This window comes from Drosophila ananassae, chromosome 3L (assembly GCF_017639315.1).
Source record: "Drosophila ananassae strain 14024-0371.13 chromosome 3L, ASM1763931v2, whole genome shotgun sequence".
NCBI classification, from domain to species: Eukaryota; Metazoa; Arthropoda; class Insecta; order Diptera; family Drosophilidae; genus Drosophila; species Drosophila ananassae.
Window position 1 is genome coordinate 17931708 of NC_057929.1, and position 13644 is coordinate 17945351.

The following is a 13644-nucleotide window of genomic DNA, read 5'->3' on the forward strand; positions in this document are numbered from 1 at the left end:
ATGGCCAAACATAAATTCAGAATTTTATGGCCTGACAATAAAGCAATGTAGAACCCTTTTTGGGGCAACCTTTCACCGCCCTGCCTCCCAAAAAAGCATCTAAGAGAGCTCCCCGAGCGGAAATACTTTTGCAAAGATTTCTGAGGGCCCCGTGGATACCAGAGACCAGAGACTTGAGACTCGAAGACCCGGAGACTCGAGACTTTTGTTTCTGGCCCGGTTTCTGTTTCTGTTGTTGTGGTTGGCTGCTTTAAATACCGCTGTGTGGGTGTCTGGTTTCGCTTTTTTTGTAAGCCGCAGCAGCAGCAGCAGCGGCAGCGGCGGGGCTTTAAGGCAAATATTTATTTAATTTTAACATCAGCGCACCCCCTCACATCCGCCGTGCCGCGTGGTCCGCTGCACAGATCCAATTTACTCAAGTACAAAGACCCTGTCGCGTATATTGTTGAAATTTTATTGTGCAAACATGAGAATGTCTCTATGGCCGGGTGTGGGCTTGTGGGTGAGTGTGTTTTATGGTTGCCACGTTGGTTTTTCTCATTTATGTGAACAAACAAACAACGGCACACCACACCAACACCAGCAACAACAACAAAAACAAACGGCAAATGGCAGTAACACAAACAAAATGGCCGAGGAAACCGTTGTTAAGTGTCTCTTATAGCTGCGTTTGATATTGCCTTTCCATCTATGTATTGGTACGTGTGTGTGTGTACGACGGTGTCCATGTGCTTACCGCAAAAAATGCAAATAAAAACCGATTCGTTGGCAAACAAATCAGCAAAACGAAATTTAGGTGGACAATAAAGTTCACCAGCTGCGGGTCTCTATGCGGTGCGCTGTGGCACAAAAAAATGGATCGCAAACAAGCAAAAACCATAAATATTGTTTCTAACATTTGCAATCGAAATGAATACTGCTGAAATCGAAATACAGTTGGTTCCAAAATATTAAATATGTATAAATGAGTTTTTATTTCAAGCTAAGAATTAATAACTAGGTTATTTGAAATTGACCTGGATAGATCTCAAAGCTAGGACTTTTATTTATAGCACATATATACCTTTACCTTTAATAATCTATAAAGATCTTTTTAAGATTACCACATTTTTTATAGACATTAGAAAAAAGAAAATTATAAATTATTTTCGATCAATTTCTGTTGATTATCGAACAATCGAACTTGAGAACAATCGATTATATAGATAGATCATAAGATACTGCGACTGTAACATTACAATTGAGTTTTCTCCCGGCAAACAGTATAAAAAAAGAATAAACAAATACTTTTAGATAAATTTAGATGTCGATAAATAGCAAAAAAATTTATTTGTAATGTTATCTTATAAATTTTAGGTCTTTCTTTAATATGTCCTAAAAAAGATTTTAATTGAAAGATTTGGAAAATAGTAACATTGAAAGTAGTATAAAAGTATTAAGCCTAATAAATAATATTAAAACAAAACACTTTCTATCCATATTCCAGATTCTAAGCTATACATTCTTAAATCATTAATACAAACAAATTTTAGCCCAAAATATAAAAATCCCATTCATAACAAATAAGTATGCAAATAAAAAACAATAAAGCGCCATATATCATACTAAAAACGTTTAAAAGTTCAAATAAAAAAAGGAAATTCCTCTCAAAACAAGAACACATAAATTTTACCCCAAAAGTTTCATAATTTATTGTCCCAAAACAATGTTCCTTGAGTAATTAGAATTCAAATGGAAAAAAACATTGTCCTAGCCACTCGACAAACATCCGAAATGCCAGCAAAATATTTAGTTTTAAATATTTTCATCCAAGTGAGAGAGACATCACAGAGGCAATCATTTTACCTTTTCCCTGGAGTGACAAACTAATTGGATTAATTGGATAAACCTATCCAATATTACTCTCAAAGCGACAAATTCCCAAAACCTGACGCTTGATGGATGGCCCACTGAACTTGTGGCTTCCCTGAATCGAAGTGTGTCATCCTGGTAGGCCCGGAGTCGAAAACTTAAACTGAAAACTTGCCGCCTCGTCAAAACTGAAGCACTTGAAGCTGAAAATGCTTTAAATAATTTTAATTAAAACAAATGACACTCGAAATAAAACACGCACATCAAAAGCGAGAGGCGGGGTGGTGTGGGTGTGGGTGTGGGTGTCAGTGGATGGCGCCTGAATGGAACAGACATGGCGTGTAATTACGCTTGACATAGCGACTAGAGGGAGACAGCAAGACGGATGATGGAGAGAGACAGGATGAAGCTTGTTTTATGTGCATTGAATCAAGTGGTTGTTGTTGCTGTTGACAATGCACGGCAGCAACATCAGAGGCCACGACACCAACACCAACATTAAGGACAACAACATAAACTCTAGCACTGCATAAAAAAATATATATTTTACAAAGAAATTAAAAGAAATTAACTAAAAAGCTTCTTTATTTTGGTATTTAAATATTTACTTTCATGCAAAAAAAATTTGTAAGAATTCTTGAACTTGTAAATCTTTCCATAATCTATACTTTGTACTTCAAAATATATTAGTAACCAATATTCCCTTAGGTCTACGTGTTCCTACAAACAAATAAGCGGACAAACGATCAAAAGGACTTGTCTTATATAATGATAAATGTCCCCTTTAGAGTGACCAACTTCCTAAAACATGCAAACAACATAAAACACCAATACCGGCTTCTAAAAGCAAAGGCGTTAAGGTTCTTAAATGCTTTTCTTGTAAATTTTCTTCTAAAAGAACATAAAATCCAATAAGATACTAAGTAACTACATTCAGAATTAAGAAACAAAAAAAACAAAATCTAGAAAAAAGTGATTTTCGAATACAAAAACTTGTAACATTTTTTTTAGTATACCCATCCTTTTCCAGGAACGGCTCCGGGACGTGCTGTGTTCGTGACAAGTTCAGACAAAGAGCAAACATGGAGCGGACAACTAGCAAACAACTTCACTTTCGGGGCGATATTGTTGGCGGAGTTCTCGCGGCACTTTTCACGCTTCCCGATGGCACCAGCCAGCCTGCACACACAATCAAACGGGGCCAGAAAATTGGCCAACTCCTACGCACCCAACGGCAGGAAGCGACCGGCAGAGCCATCTAAGCCCCCAGCTAGCCAACTCCGGGGAAAAAACACAAACCCAATTGTAATTAGAGTTGAGAGCTGCCCCCTGGGAGCTGGGAGGAGGTGGACTTCCTAAAATTACATTTAATCATTGTTATTTTAGGCAATGCCTCTCTCTCTCTCTGTCTCTCTGTATTCGACTCCCTGCCTCCCTCAGTTTTGGGGGCTTAAGTGCCCCCGATGACCACGCCCTCAGCCCCTGCACGTAGATGTCACAAAAGCCAAACAAATGTAGGTCCGTATATACTTTCGTATCCTTAGTCTCTCGTCTAAGGACATTTGATAAAAAGCCACTTAGTGCGGTATTTGGGCCTCCACGTCCGCCTCGTCAGAGACCAGGCCGGAGCCGGAGAGCCTGGAAAATCTCGGGAAGCACCGGAAACTTCTGCAGAACCTCATCTCATCCATAACCCATTTGGTTGGCCGGGGGAGGCAGATCGGGCTGGGAGATTTTATGCCAAAGCATTTAACACTTTGAGCGTGCTACAGCTTGACAATATCAAAGTTGAGTGGCACAAGTGACAGGACAGAGGGAGCTGGAGCGAAGGGAGCCAGGACGAAGGGATATCCTGCAGACTGGCAGCTTGAGCGGCAAATAAATAACGTTTAAAGCGTAAATATGGTAAGCAAAAAGGACGTTAACGGGCGCCTCAAGTGTCGGTTGTCGGCTGTCAAAGCCACAAAGAGGCATTGGCCCTTGGCCCATGGCTTTTGGTTCTCGGATTTTGGCATTTGGCCACCCTACACCCTACACCCAACACCCCACACCCTCCAAGTTGGCAAAAGGCCAAGCCAAATGGCAAATAATTATAATCAAAGTCATGTCCATAAATAATCTTATTTTTGGCAGTGTATGTGAGTGCTGTTCCCTGAATGATTTTCACAGCCAATTACGTTGCACAAATTTTTTTGTGGCATCATTAAAGCGACACTTGTTGATAGAAGGATAGGGGAGAGAGAAAGCTTCCCGCTCGGAAGACGCTGTCAACTTCCATTTAAGTTCCATTCTCAGCTTCTTCCTCCGGCTGCCAAAGCCGGACTTTCAATGAAAGAGCCAAGTCAGTGCGAGGGAATTATTTCTTGGCATGCAAATTGCATTCGGGATTTTCTTTTCTCGTTCTGCTGCTGCTCAGCTGTCAGCGAAGAATGGCGGATATGACAGCCAGTTTCTCGCTTTCTCGTTTTCTCGTTTTTGGCAAACATTGAAAATTACTTTTCATATTTAATTGCGGGGGCCCGAGGCCGAGAACATGTGGCCAAATAGCAGAGACCGAGTGCAAGCCAAATGCCACATTAAATTACATCAAAGTCAAAGCAAAATTCCGACCAACTTGCAATTGAAATTTGTTTGCCAACTCAAACACGAACATGGTGGGTCTGGGGTCCTGGGTGCTGAGCCCCAGAGAACTTGCTCAGAATTAGACGTGGCAAGCAAGTAATGGAGACACCCGAAAGGAAATGCTTATTATTTGCATAAATTCCAAAGCCATGCCAGAGTGACAGGAGGGCGAGGTCGGTCGAGAGGCTTTCTTCTTTTTGAAAGAAAGAAATGCAAATTTTGTTGCCAAATTTAAATGTCAGTCAACAATTCAGTTGTTAAACTCGCATTATACACAAAGCCAGGGTCCTGGCTATGCACTGTGCATATAAAAAACTTGTTACTTTCCACTTTTTACTGGATACTTGGATACTGGGTACTAGCTGGCTGGTAACTTGTTACTCATACGCCCTGTGGTGCGGCTGGAAAGCCATTTCGCTTGGACTTTTGTCTCTTCTTAATCGAAAATCGTGCGTGACTTCTTAGCTGGGCGGCCAGCTTATCATTTTCCTCAGCTGGCTTCTTTATTTTCTTTTGGAAAGTGCAAAAAGTTTCCACTTTTTCGGCAACTTTTCACTTTTGTTTGGTGTATTGGCGTACAGCTTTCGGTTTTCGGTTTTGCCATTGGATGTCAATTTAAAGTTTCCTACGCTCCTGCCTTTTCATCTAACGCTCTCCTTCACATTCCTGGGCGTCTTTTTTTTGCCATTCTGTCGTTTTTATGCCTTTTGTGTGTGCCCCGAAATAAAAGTTTTGCGGCAAAGTTCTCGCAATTGTGCGAGAGTTTGCCGGAATCCTGAATCCTGGGCTGTTGGCTGCTGCATCCGACATAATCGATTCGCTCTTGCCTCTTCCATTTTAATAACTTTTTCAGCAACGGCGGCGGGAAAATAACAAGCACTGCAACAATTACGTGCTGCAAGTGCAAGAGCAGCAAACAAACCGGCAAACAACAATGCAACAAACCAGCAGAACAACAAAACAACAAAACCATCCAACAAACCAACCAACCAACGCCAATCGACAACAATGGCAACAAAGGAAGCCACTAAAGCTGGATCAGGAGCTGTGCGCCAAACTGCGAACTGGGTTAAACACTTGGCCGGAGTTTCCACCTGGTCTCCTGCCCTCCACGCCCTACGCTCCTACGACCCATATCCTAGCACCCGTCCCATTCCCAGTCCCAGTCCTAGACCATCTCCCTTGACATTTGGCTGGGGCAACTATGTTGCCATTGGCGCGCTGCTTTCGCGGTGAACTCAAGTGGATGTTACCTTGGTCATAATTGAGGCACGCGCTAACCGAAACAAATAACAGGGGGTTCTGGGGCAGCCGGGACAGCCGGGGCAGAAGTGATTGCTGCCCGAGTTAGGAAACCCCATAACCCTTTAAAAGAAGTTTTATACTGAGAGGAATTATTATGGGAAATTAAATTTGATTTCATAATACATTGTATGTAGGAAGCTTGATTTGTTTTAGGAAATTGAGATTTTAAGATACATGATAGTTGATACATGATAGTTAATAAGCAATTAATTATTGGATTTTAAAGCCTATTTTACTTACATCATAAAATATATTAATATAAATTACATGTTAAATGAATAAAATATCAACAAAAACCATCATTATTTTTCTTATTTAAAGAAAAGAGGAACGAAAGAAGCTTTAGTCTATAGGGTTCCGTTTTATAGAATGTAGATTATATGATACCCGGTACTTCTGTCTGTATTATGGTCTGTATTAATTAATACCAGCTCCTTGTCAAGATTAAAAAATGAATAATTTTTTAAATAATATTTTATTAAATCCTCGCAGCACTTTGGTAGTAAAGGCTGCATTTATTACAGAATTTTAATTAAAATAAAAACTAGAAAATCTCTTAAAATCAAATGAATCTTAGAACTTTGAATTTTTTCATTTAACTTTTAATCTTTTTAACTTCAAATAAAATCAATTTTTTCCCCTAAAATTCTTTTAACCAACATATTTTGTTTCTGTGTGGAAAATCCTATTAAAAGGGTTGGAAATGCCCCACCCATATCCAGAGTAAACACGTAACCAACTCATAAGCTAACATAACACATAGGTAGATATGGTATAGCACCGGCACTTATTCCGGCAGTCCTACTCACCCAAAGTTAATTTCCGCTCGGGCATCGCATCTGCAACGAAAATGGAATGAATGGTACATGATTTATAATTAATATTAACGCATTTTCGATTCAATAATAAATGAGGCTAATTTATTTACGACACCACCGCCGCAGGACCATCGTCCTTCGAATTTTTGGGGCGGGAGAGTGGTTAGGAGAGTTGGAAGTGAATCATAAGCCATAAGCCCCGGCAAGGCAAAAAGTTTCCATTTTGCGAGCTGTCGCAGTCAACGCATTTTAATTCAATTGAAGTTGATTAAAAATTAATTTCAAATTAAATGTGAACTCAATGGAGTTGTAGTTAAAAATAGTGAACTGGAGAAGGCGAGCCCCGAGCGGGAAAAAAGTGGAAAAGCCTGGCATTTGACAGACTGTGACATTTTAGTGGAGCTGGGAACGGAAGCGGGGACTCGGCAGAGTTGATTGGATGGAAAATTGCGAAACTTGAACCGGCAAGACACATGTGTATTGGTGGGTGTGGATGTGAGGGCGGATTACCAATACGTAGGCAGGTGAAGCGGAAACGGAAGTTGTTACAAAGTCCGTTGAAATCAATTTTAAAAGTAAACTTGTTACGTGGAAAACCGAAACAAAAGGAGAGGCTCTGAGGGGTAGTCAGAAGGAGAGCTGTACAAGAAAAGGAAACTAATTGCAGAGCTCATTTTTCTGTTTTTTTTTTTACTTATTAATGGGCCTGCAAACGAGCTTCGAGTTGCCTCGCAGGAGCAGGAGGCCGCCTCCTTCTATCGATTTCCCCAGTAGCACTCCCCAGCATGCGTTCTCACATGCGTTCTGCTTGTGCCATCAAAAAACTTTTCCCCCAATTTTATTTGCCTCATTTTGCTGGCATTGTTGCTGTTTTTGTGGCGCCTGCGAAATCTGCGTGCCACAAGTAACAACGTTTTACAGCTGCAATTAAAGTTAGTGCAACGGGCTTGCCTCACTCCCTGCCCCTGCCAACCGCCCTGCAAACCGCTCTCTTCCTGCACAACCTAATGCACTGCACTTTAATTAACCCAACACCCGGAGAACAAACCAGGAATTACTCCCCACGAGCTCCTTTCGTCCTTCGCCGTCCTACTGCCCGCCGCTTGCCGCCTTCCGCCCCACTAATGGCAATTTATGTGCGATAATTTGCGGTATGAAAAATACAAAAACAAGTGCCACGATCCAGCATAACAATCAACTAAATAGCGAGACTTACTGCCACTCGAATTAAATGTTTGCTTTTTTCAAGTATTTTTTAGTGAAATTAATGGGCTTCCATATTACATTTCGAGGTTGTTTTCTAATGGTTCTAAAATGCAAGAGCTTCATTTTTATGCCATTAGTATTTATTTTAGAGCTAAACCACTAACCTTGTAACTAGATTAGAATGTTTTACACCCTTTAGATAATCACTTTAATTAAGTCATAAGCTTGAAAAATTAAAACATTTTAACTCAGAAAACTAGTAAAAATTCGATAGTATACTATACAATATTTATTAATAATTATTAAATAATAATGTAAGAAATTATCTTTCTAAGGTTATGTTGTTGGCGATAAACACATTGCAACACCACAAATATTCCATATATCAATTTTGATGAAGATAAGAAATAACTAATTAGAAATATTTCATCCATACACTGCACACTATCCGTTTGTTTTATTGGATATGATTTTTTGATATTTAAAAACTATTTTAAATATATCTCAAATTTTGATATATCCTTTCACATGTTTACTTTTCACAATACGAGCGTAATTCGTCACCTACATAAAAAGCCTTTTATACTAATTTTATGTTTTACTCAACATATTTATCTTTTTAATAAAAATGTTTAAATGCCTTAAAAACTAATAACTATCTTAGGAATGCTTTGTTTTATAAAAATATGTAATGAATTGTTTTTAAAAATACTATTTCTATAATCTTTTTCTAATATTTATTATTCTCCCAGGTCAATTACCCTATAAAGCCAGTCTCTCACAGATCTCTTTAAAAAGTTTTCAAAAAATTCCAGAGCATAAATCCCCCATTAAGCGATGATAAAAAGGGCATTCATTTGCATGGAAGTCAATTACCCCTGATTGCAAATGGCAATTGCAATTGCAATTGCAATTGGAGCGACGGGAGGCACCCACGCATTCGGGCAGCCGGAGGCAATCGGCATTATCAAAGGCTTTTAATTGCCATAAATCAGGAAAAGTTGTTAAAAACCCATTTAAAATTGTCACCGTAATAGCGCACTCAGTTGGCTCACTGGCATTTGCCCGACTATCAGCCACTTTCTTAGTTTGGCAGAAGGACTCCCAGAACTCGAACTGGAGCATCCTTTCTTGGCCAACTTCAGCTGGCAGTTGCGCTTTTCCGTTGCTGCAACTTGATGCCTGGCTGGGAGATGTTAATTAGAAAACTCTGGAAAATTATTAAAAACTTTGCAAAGCTGTCAGACAGACAGTCGGACCATAGCAGGAGGATGTGGTAGAAGGGGTAATATCGGAGTTAAGAGAGTTGCGAACTTACTGGGAAATGTTTTATGAAATTTTCCAGATTCTTCTCTTTCATGGCTTTTCAAAATATCTTTTATCCGCCACCGTGGAGGGGTGAAGAAAGTTTTTCTTCTGAAAAATTGATGATTGAAAACCCCGATCTCTGCTTACAAGCTAAGATTTTTATTTTATTTAATTGTGTAATGAATTCCTAATTTCACAATTTGTAACATTTCGTAGTCAATGACACCGAGTCTCTAATGGATCTCTGTTTTTCTGGCTGTGCATCCCACTTAGCACCTTCTATTAGTGCCAATTAAGCGCGATTTCATGCCACTTGTGCCGAGATTACAGATCCGAAACTGGCGTAAACCAGAACAGACAGTCTGGCTTGTGCGTCTGACATTGAGTCGGATGGAGGTCTACGAGGAAACCTAATACCTAGACTTGCGGTTAGTTAGAATCGCGACCCCAAAGTGCACAGTTCCCGGAATGAAGCCGAAGCCAGCGGTACTAGAGATCTCCAGCCAGGCGGAAAAGCCGCCGGAAAAGTGGGGCAGTGGGCTGGAGTTCCTCTTCTCCTGCATCTCCCTGTCGGTGGGCCTGGGGAACATCTGGCGATTCCCCTACATAGCCTTCCAGAACGGGGGCGGCACCTTCGTCATTCCGTATCTGATTGCCCTTCTGGTGATTGGGCGGCCTGTCTACTACCTGGAGATAGCCCTGGGCCAGTTTTCGGGACGCGGCGTGGTCAAGGCCTTCGATATGGCGCCGATTCTCAAGGGAGTGGCGGCGGGCCAGGTCCTGGCCACCGCGGCCTCTATCACCTACTACTCCAGCATCATGGCCCTGACGCTGCGCTTCCTGCTGGCCTCCTTCGGGGCCGAGCTGCCCTGGAGCCGCTGCTGGGAGAGCTGGGGCAGTGACTGCCACGACGTGGGCTCCAATCTGACCAGCGTTGGCAAGATGTCACCTGCCCAGCTCTATTTTGAGTAGGTATTCGCTCCCCTAGAACATCCTTGATTAATAATACAATGTCCTGCAGGCGCGAGGTCCTCCACGAGGTGCCCAACATACACAATGGCCTGGGCATGCCCAACTGGCAGTTGGTGGCCTGTCTGGCCGTGGCCTGGCTTATAATCGGAGGAGTCCTCATCCGAGGCATCAAAAGCAGTGGCAAGGTGGCCTATTTCTTGGGCGTGTTTCCCTACGTCGTCCTGATCATCCTGCTAATTAGGGCCCTAACCCTACCCGGAGCCATGGACGGCATTGTTTACTTCTTCAAGCCGCAGTGGCGGGAGCTCTTCAATCCCTTGGTGTGGTATGCGGCGGTGACCCAGGTGTTCTTCTCCCTGGCCATTTGCTTCGGGACCCTGATCACCTATGCCAGCTACAACAACTTTAACCGGAATGTGTACAAGTAAGTGAAGTCCTTAACTTAAACTAAAAACGAAGAGAAAAAAGTAAAAGGAAGGTACAACTCTCCTAATGACTTCCTGGAAGCCAATGGCACAAAAGTAGCCTTGAACCTCCTCCAGAGAAATCAAGTTTCTGCCGAAAATTCTCATCCGCCACTTCATTAACCTCGTCTCCCGGAAAACTCTCCCCCAGTGACATCGTGATAATCACCACCATGGACTCGTGCTCCTCCATCATAGCCGGCTGCATCACCTTCGGCATTCTGGGGAATCTGGCCCGCGAGACGGGCGTCTCGGACATTGGTAGCGTGGTGAAGGGAGGGGCGGGACTGGCCTTCATCTCCTACCCGGAGGCCATTGCCAAGTTCGAGTTCGTGCCACAGGTAAGGTATCGCGAACTGCGAGCGCCCTGGGCGCCCTAAAGCACAACTACCTAAAGATGTTCGCGGTCCTTTTCTTCCTCATGCTCTTCGTCCTAGGCATCGGCAGCACCGTGGGCATGGGCTCCTGCATCCTGCGCGTCATCCGGGATCAATTCGGACCTCGTTCGCCGCCCATTTGGAAGCTGGCCACTGGCCTGGCCGTTCTTGGCTTCGGCGTGAGCATCGTGTACATGACCCCGGGCGGTCAGTTTATCCTGAATCTGGTGGACTTTTACGGCGTGTCCTTTACCGCCTTGATCCTTGCCATTGGCGAGCTGCTGGCCGTGGCGTGGATTTATGGTGAGTCCGGGATTTAAGTTTCAAGAAATTCATAATCCCGGATGCCCGAATTTCACAGGAATTCAACGCTTCTGTGCGGACATCAAGCTGATGATGGGCATTGAGACGGGCTGGTACTGGCGCCTCTGCTGGCGGTTTGTGACTCCGGGTCTGATGGCCGCCGTGCTCATCTACATGCTCCTGGACATGTCCGCCCTGACCTACAAGGGCGTGGCCTATCCCGCCCTGGCACACGGTAGGTTCTGTCAAATCCCTAATCCGCGACATTTATTCACGGCTCTTCCTGCTTTATTTCCGCATTTAGTCTTCGGCTGTGTCCTGGCCGCCTTGGGGCTCCTGCAACTGCCCGGCTGGGCCTGGTACGCCGTCTACAAGCAGCGTCGCCAACACGGCAGCTTCTGGCCGGTTAGTTTTCCCCCACCACCACCACCTGAACTCCCCCCGATTCTTAGTAATTCCTGAACTGAACTTTTCCAGAGAGTACGTGCTGCCTGCAAGCCGGGAGACTCCTGGGGACAGGCCAGCGTTCAGCTGGATGCCGCCATCTAGAAAATTAGCCTAGTCCCCCACCCTGCGTATACGTAATGGCCTTAGTCGGGGGCATTATTATTAGATATGGGAGACGGAGATGGCCAAGAGACGCCCCAGATACGGGCCAGGATGGAATGGATGGAGAACAAAGTGAAATATATTAGAAGCCGAAAACAAGCTGGCTCATTCTAGCGAAACAGTTTAATAGCCCGAAGGAGCTGGCCGGCAAGAAGGATGTTGCAACTCCTGCTGCTGCAAGGACTTTTAATTACCTCGGAGCAGGGATCCAGTGGGGCGTGGCAGTTGCACTCTTTAGTTGCCTGAGTGCGTGAGTTTGTTCGTGTGTTTGTGTTTCTCTTGCTGTTTCTGTTTGTGTATTTGTATTTGTGTTTGTTTTTTGTTTTCGTGTTTGTGTGGCAGTCTGCTCGGCATGTCAGACATGTCAGCAATGCGGAAATGCTCAAATACCTAATGAAAATTCGAGAAAATAGGGTTTTGAAGGAGATAACGACAAGGGCATACCCTATTTTATGATGAGTTGGTTTTTAGTAAAGTTTTTCTTTAAATTAGATTATTTCTTAAGGTTTAAAGAAGAAAGAATCTCCAGAGAAGCCTATTTTTATAATTTAAATAATTGCTTGCCAAGGAACTTCTTTTGGAAATTAAACTTTTTGAAGGAAGCTTCTATTTCCTAGCTTTATAACTAGATATATTTTGTTTATTGTTTATTGGAATAGGAATATTGTTTTTAAAATATAAATTTGTTCATTTATTTGCCAATTAGCTATAGATATTTAAAGATATTTAATGCATCTAAAGAAATCCTTATATATGGTTAGAAAAATTAAAACTATACGCACTTTAGAACTAAAAACAGAAGTGTATGTAGTGGGATTTTAGATGTTAATCGTGTTTCTATTACTCTATTTCTATATAAACGACTTTAAATTTTCATGTATTCTTCAATATAACAAGCTCTTAGTAAAAACTATAACATTTTAAAGTTAAAATAAATGCTAATCAGAAGCTTCCAAGCTATATTTTAAAAATAAAAAGTTTCCGAACAATGGAGATGTTAATTTGTCATCATACATTGTATAAAATAAGTAAAATATTTTGGAAAAACCCCTCAACAGGGTAAAGTCAACTGCAATACAGCAAAAGCGAGCCAAACAAAAAGGTCGACTGGGAAGCAACATAAAGGGGTCCTGGCGCAGCGGGGAGGGCACAGGCACTCTAAATAAAACATTCGGTTAGCTGCTGTGTTCGACATATTCATTTGGCGGGAAAGTTGCCCCAAAAAAAGGGGCAGATGGAAGGGAGTGGCAGGAGCAGGGAGGCTCCAGCAAATCAGAATCGCTGTGGCATGTGACAAAGTTGAAAAGTAAATATGCAAGAGCGCAGAAAAAAAGACAGAGTGTGTGCCGGAGAAGGGGTCGCCAACAAGGTCCCCCAGCCCCCAACTCGCTTTTAGTTTTTTTTTTGTCTGTCTGTTGCAATGTTCCGCACACATATGACAGCGCATTTATTTACCACACACACTATCACACCCCGCATAGACACTTTGTGTGGGTGGGTAGGTTGGCGGAAAAAAAAGTGACAGTGTTAAATTTTTGGTTCATCCCCCGCAGCAGCTGAAATTGAAGTGTGTGTTGACTTTGACTGACGTGTCGTTAGTGCCGAAAAAAAAATTGAAGAGCGAGCTGAACAGCCTGGCTGCCTGGCGACCAGAGTCCCGATTGCGTGAGCCACGCCCCCTAGCCAAGCCCACCTAACACCCACATACACGTACATTTCCAAAAACGGAAAACAACTTTCTTTCGTGCCAGCCATTGTTGTTTGTTGTGTTGTTGTTCGTTGCTCTAACGATGCGCGTAAATCTTGACA

General features: G+C 42.6%; 2 protein-coding genes across 5 annotated transcripts in view; one reads left to right on the plus strand and one right to left on the minus strand.

The window, feature by feature from the left end:
• The window catches only part of LOC6493978, a 56111-nt gene that overhangs the window by 18460 nt on the left and 24007 nt on the right, over positions 1-13644 (minus strand). For all 3 annotated transcript variants that reach the window (XM_044715766.1, XM_044715765.1, XM_014907018.3), the window contains one exon: positions 6588-6617. The gene's annotated coding sequence lies outside the window, so the exon portion shown is untranslated. The remainder of the gene's footprint in view (positions 1-6587; positions 6618-13644) is intronic.
• Positions 9163-12463, plus strand: LOC6496596 (sodium-dependent nutrient amino acid transporter 1). Of its 2 annotated transcripts, XM_001961184.4 has the most exons (7): positions 9455-10078; positions 10132-10506; positions 10698-10887; positions 10944-11226; positions 11285-11461; positions 11531-11631; positions 11704-12463. In XM_001961184.4, exons 1-7 carry the CDS (start codon positions 9579-9581, stop codon positions 11773-11775), a joined length of 1698 nt encoding a protein of 565 aa, XP_001961220.1. In that variant the 5' UTR covers positions 9455-9578; the 3' UTR covers positions 11776-12463. The 2 variants fall into 2 exon arrangements, 1 of the variants encoding a protein (XP_001961220.1); XR_006507303.1 differs by lacking the exons at positions 11531-11631; positions 11704-12463 and having other exon boundaries at positions 9163-10078; positions 10984-11226; positions 11285-11426.

Bases quoted from the DNA above. Each gene is read 5' to 3' on its own strand.
- LOC6496596 (XM_001961184.4), top strand. From the start codon at position 9,579: ATGAAGCCGAAGCCAGCGGTACTAGAGATCTCCAGCCAGGCGGAAAAG. The intron at 10,079-10,131 runs GTAGGTATTCGC...AATGTCCTGCAG, and splicing joins CCTGCCCAGCTCTATTTTGA to GCGCGAGGTCCTCCACGAGG. The intron at 11,632-11,703 runs GTTAGTTTTCCC...GAACTTTTCCAG, and splicing joins AACACGGCAGCTTCTGGCCG to AGAGTACGTGCTGCCTGCAA.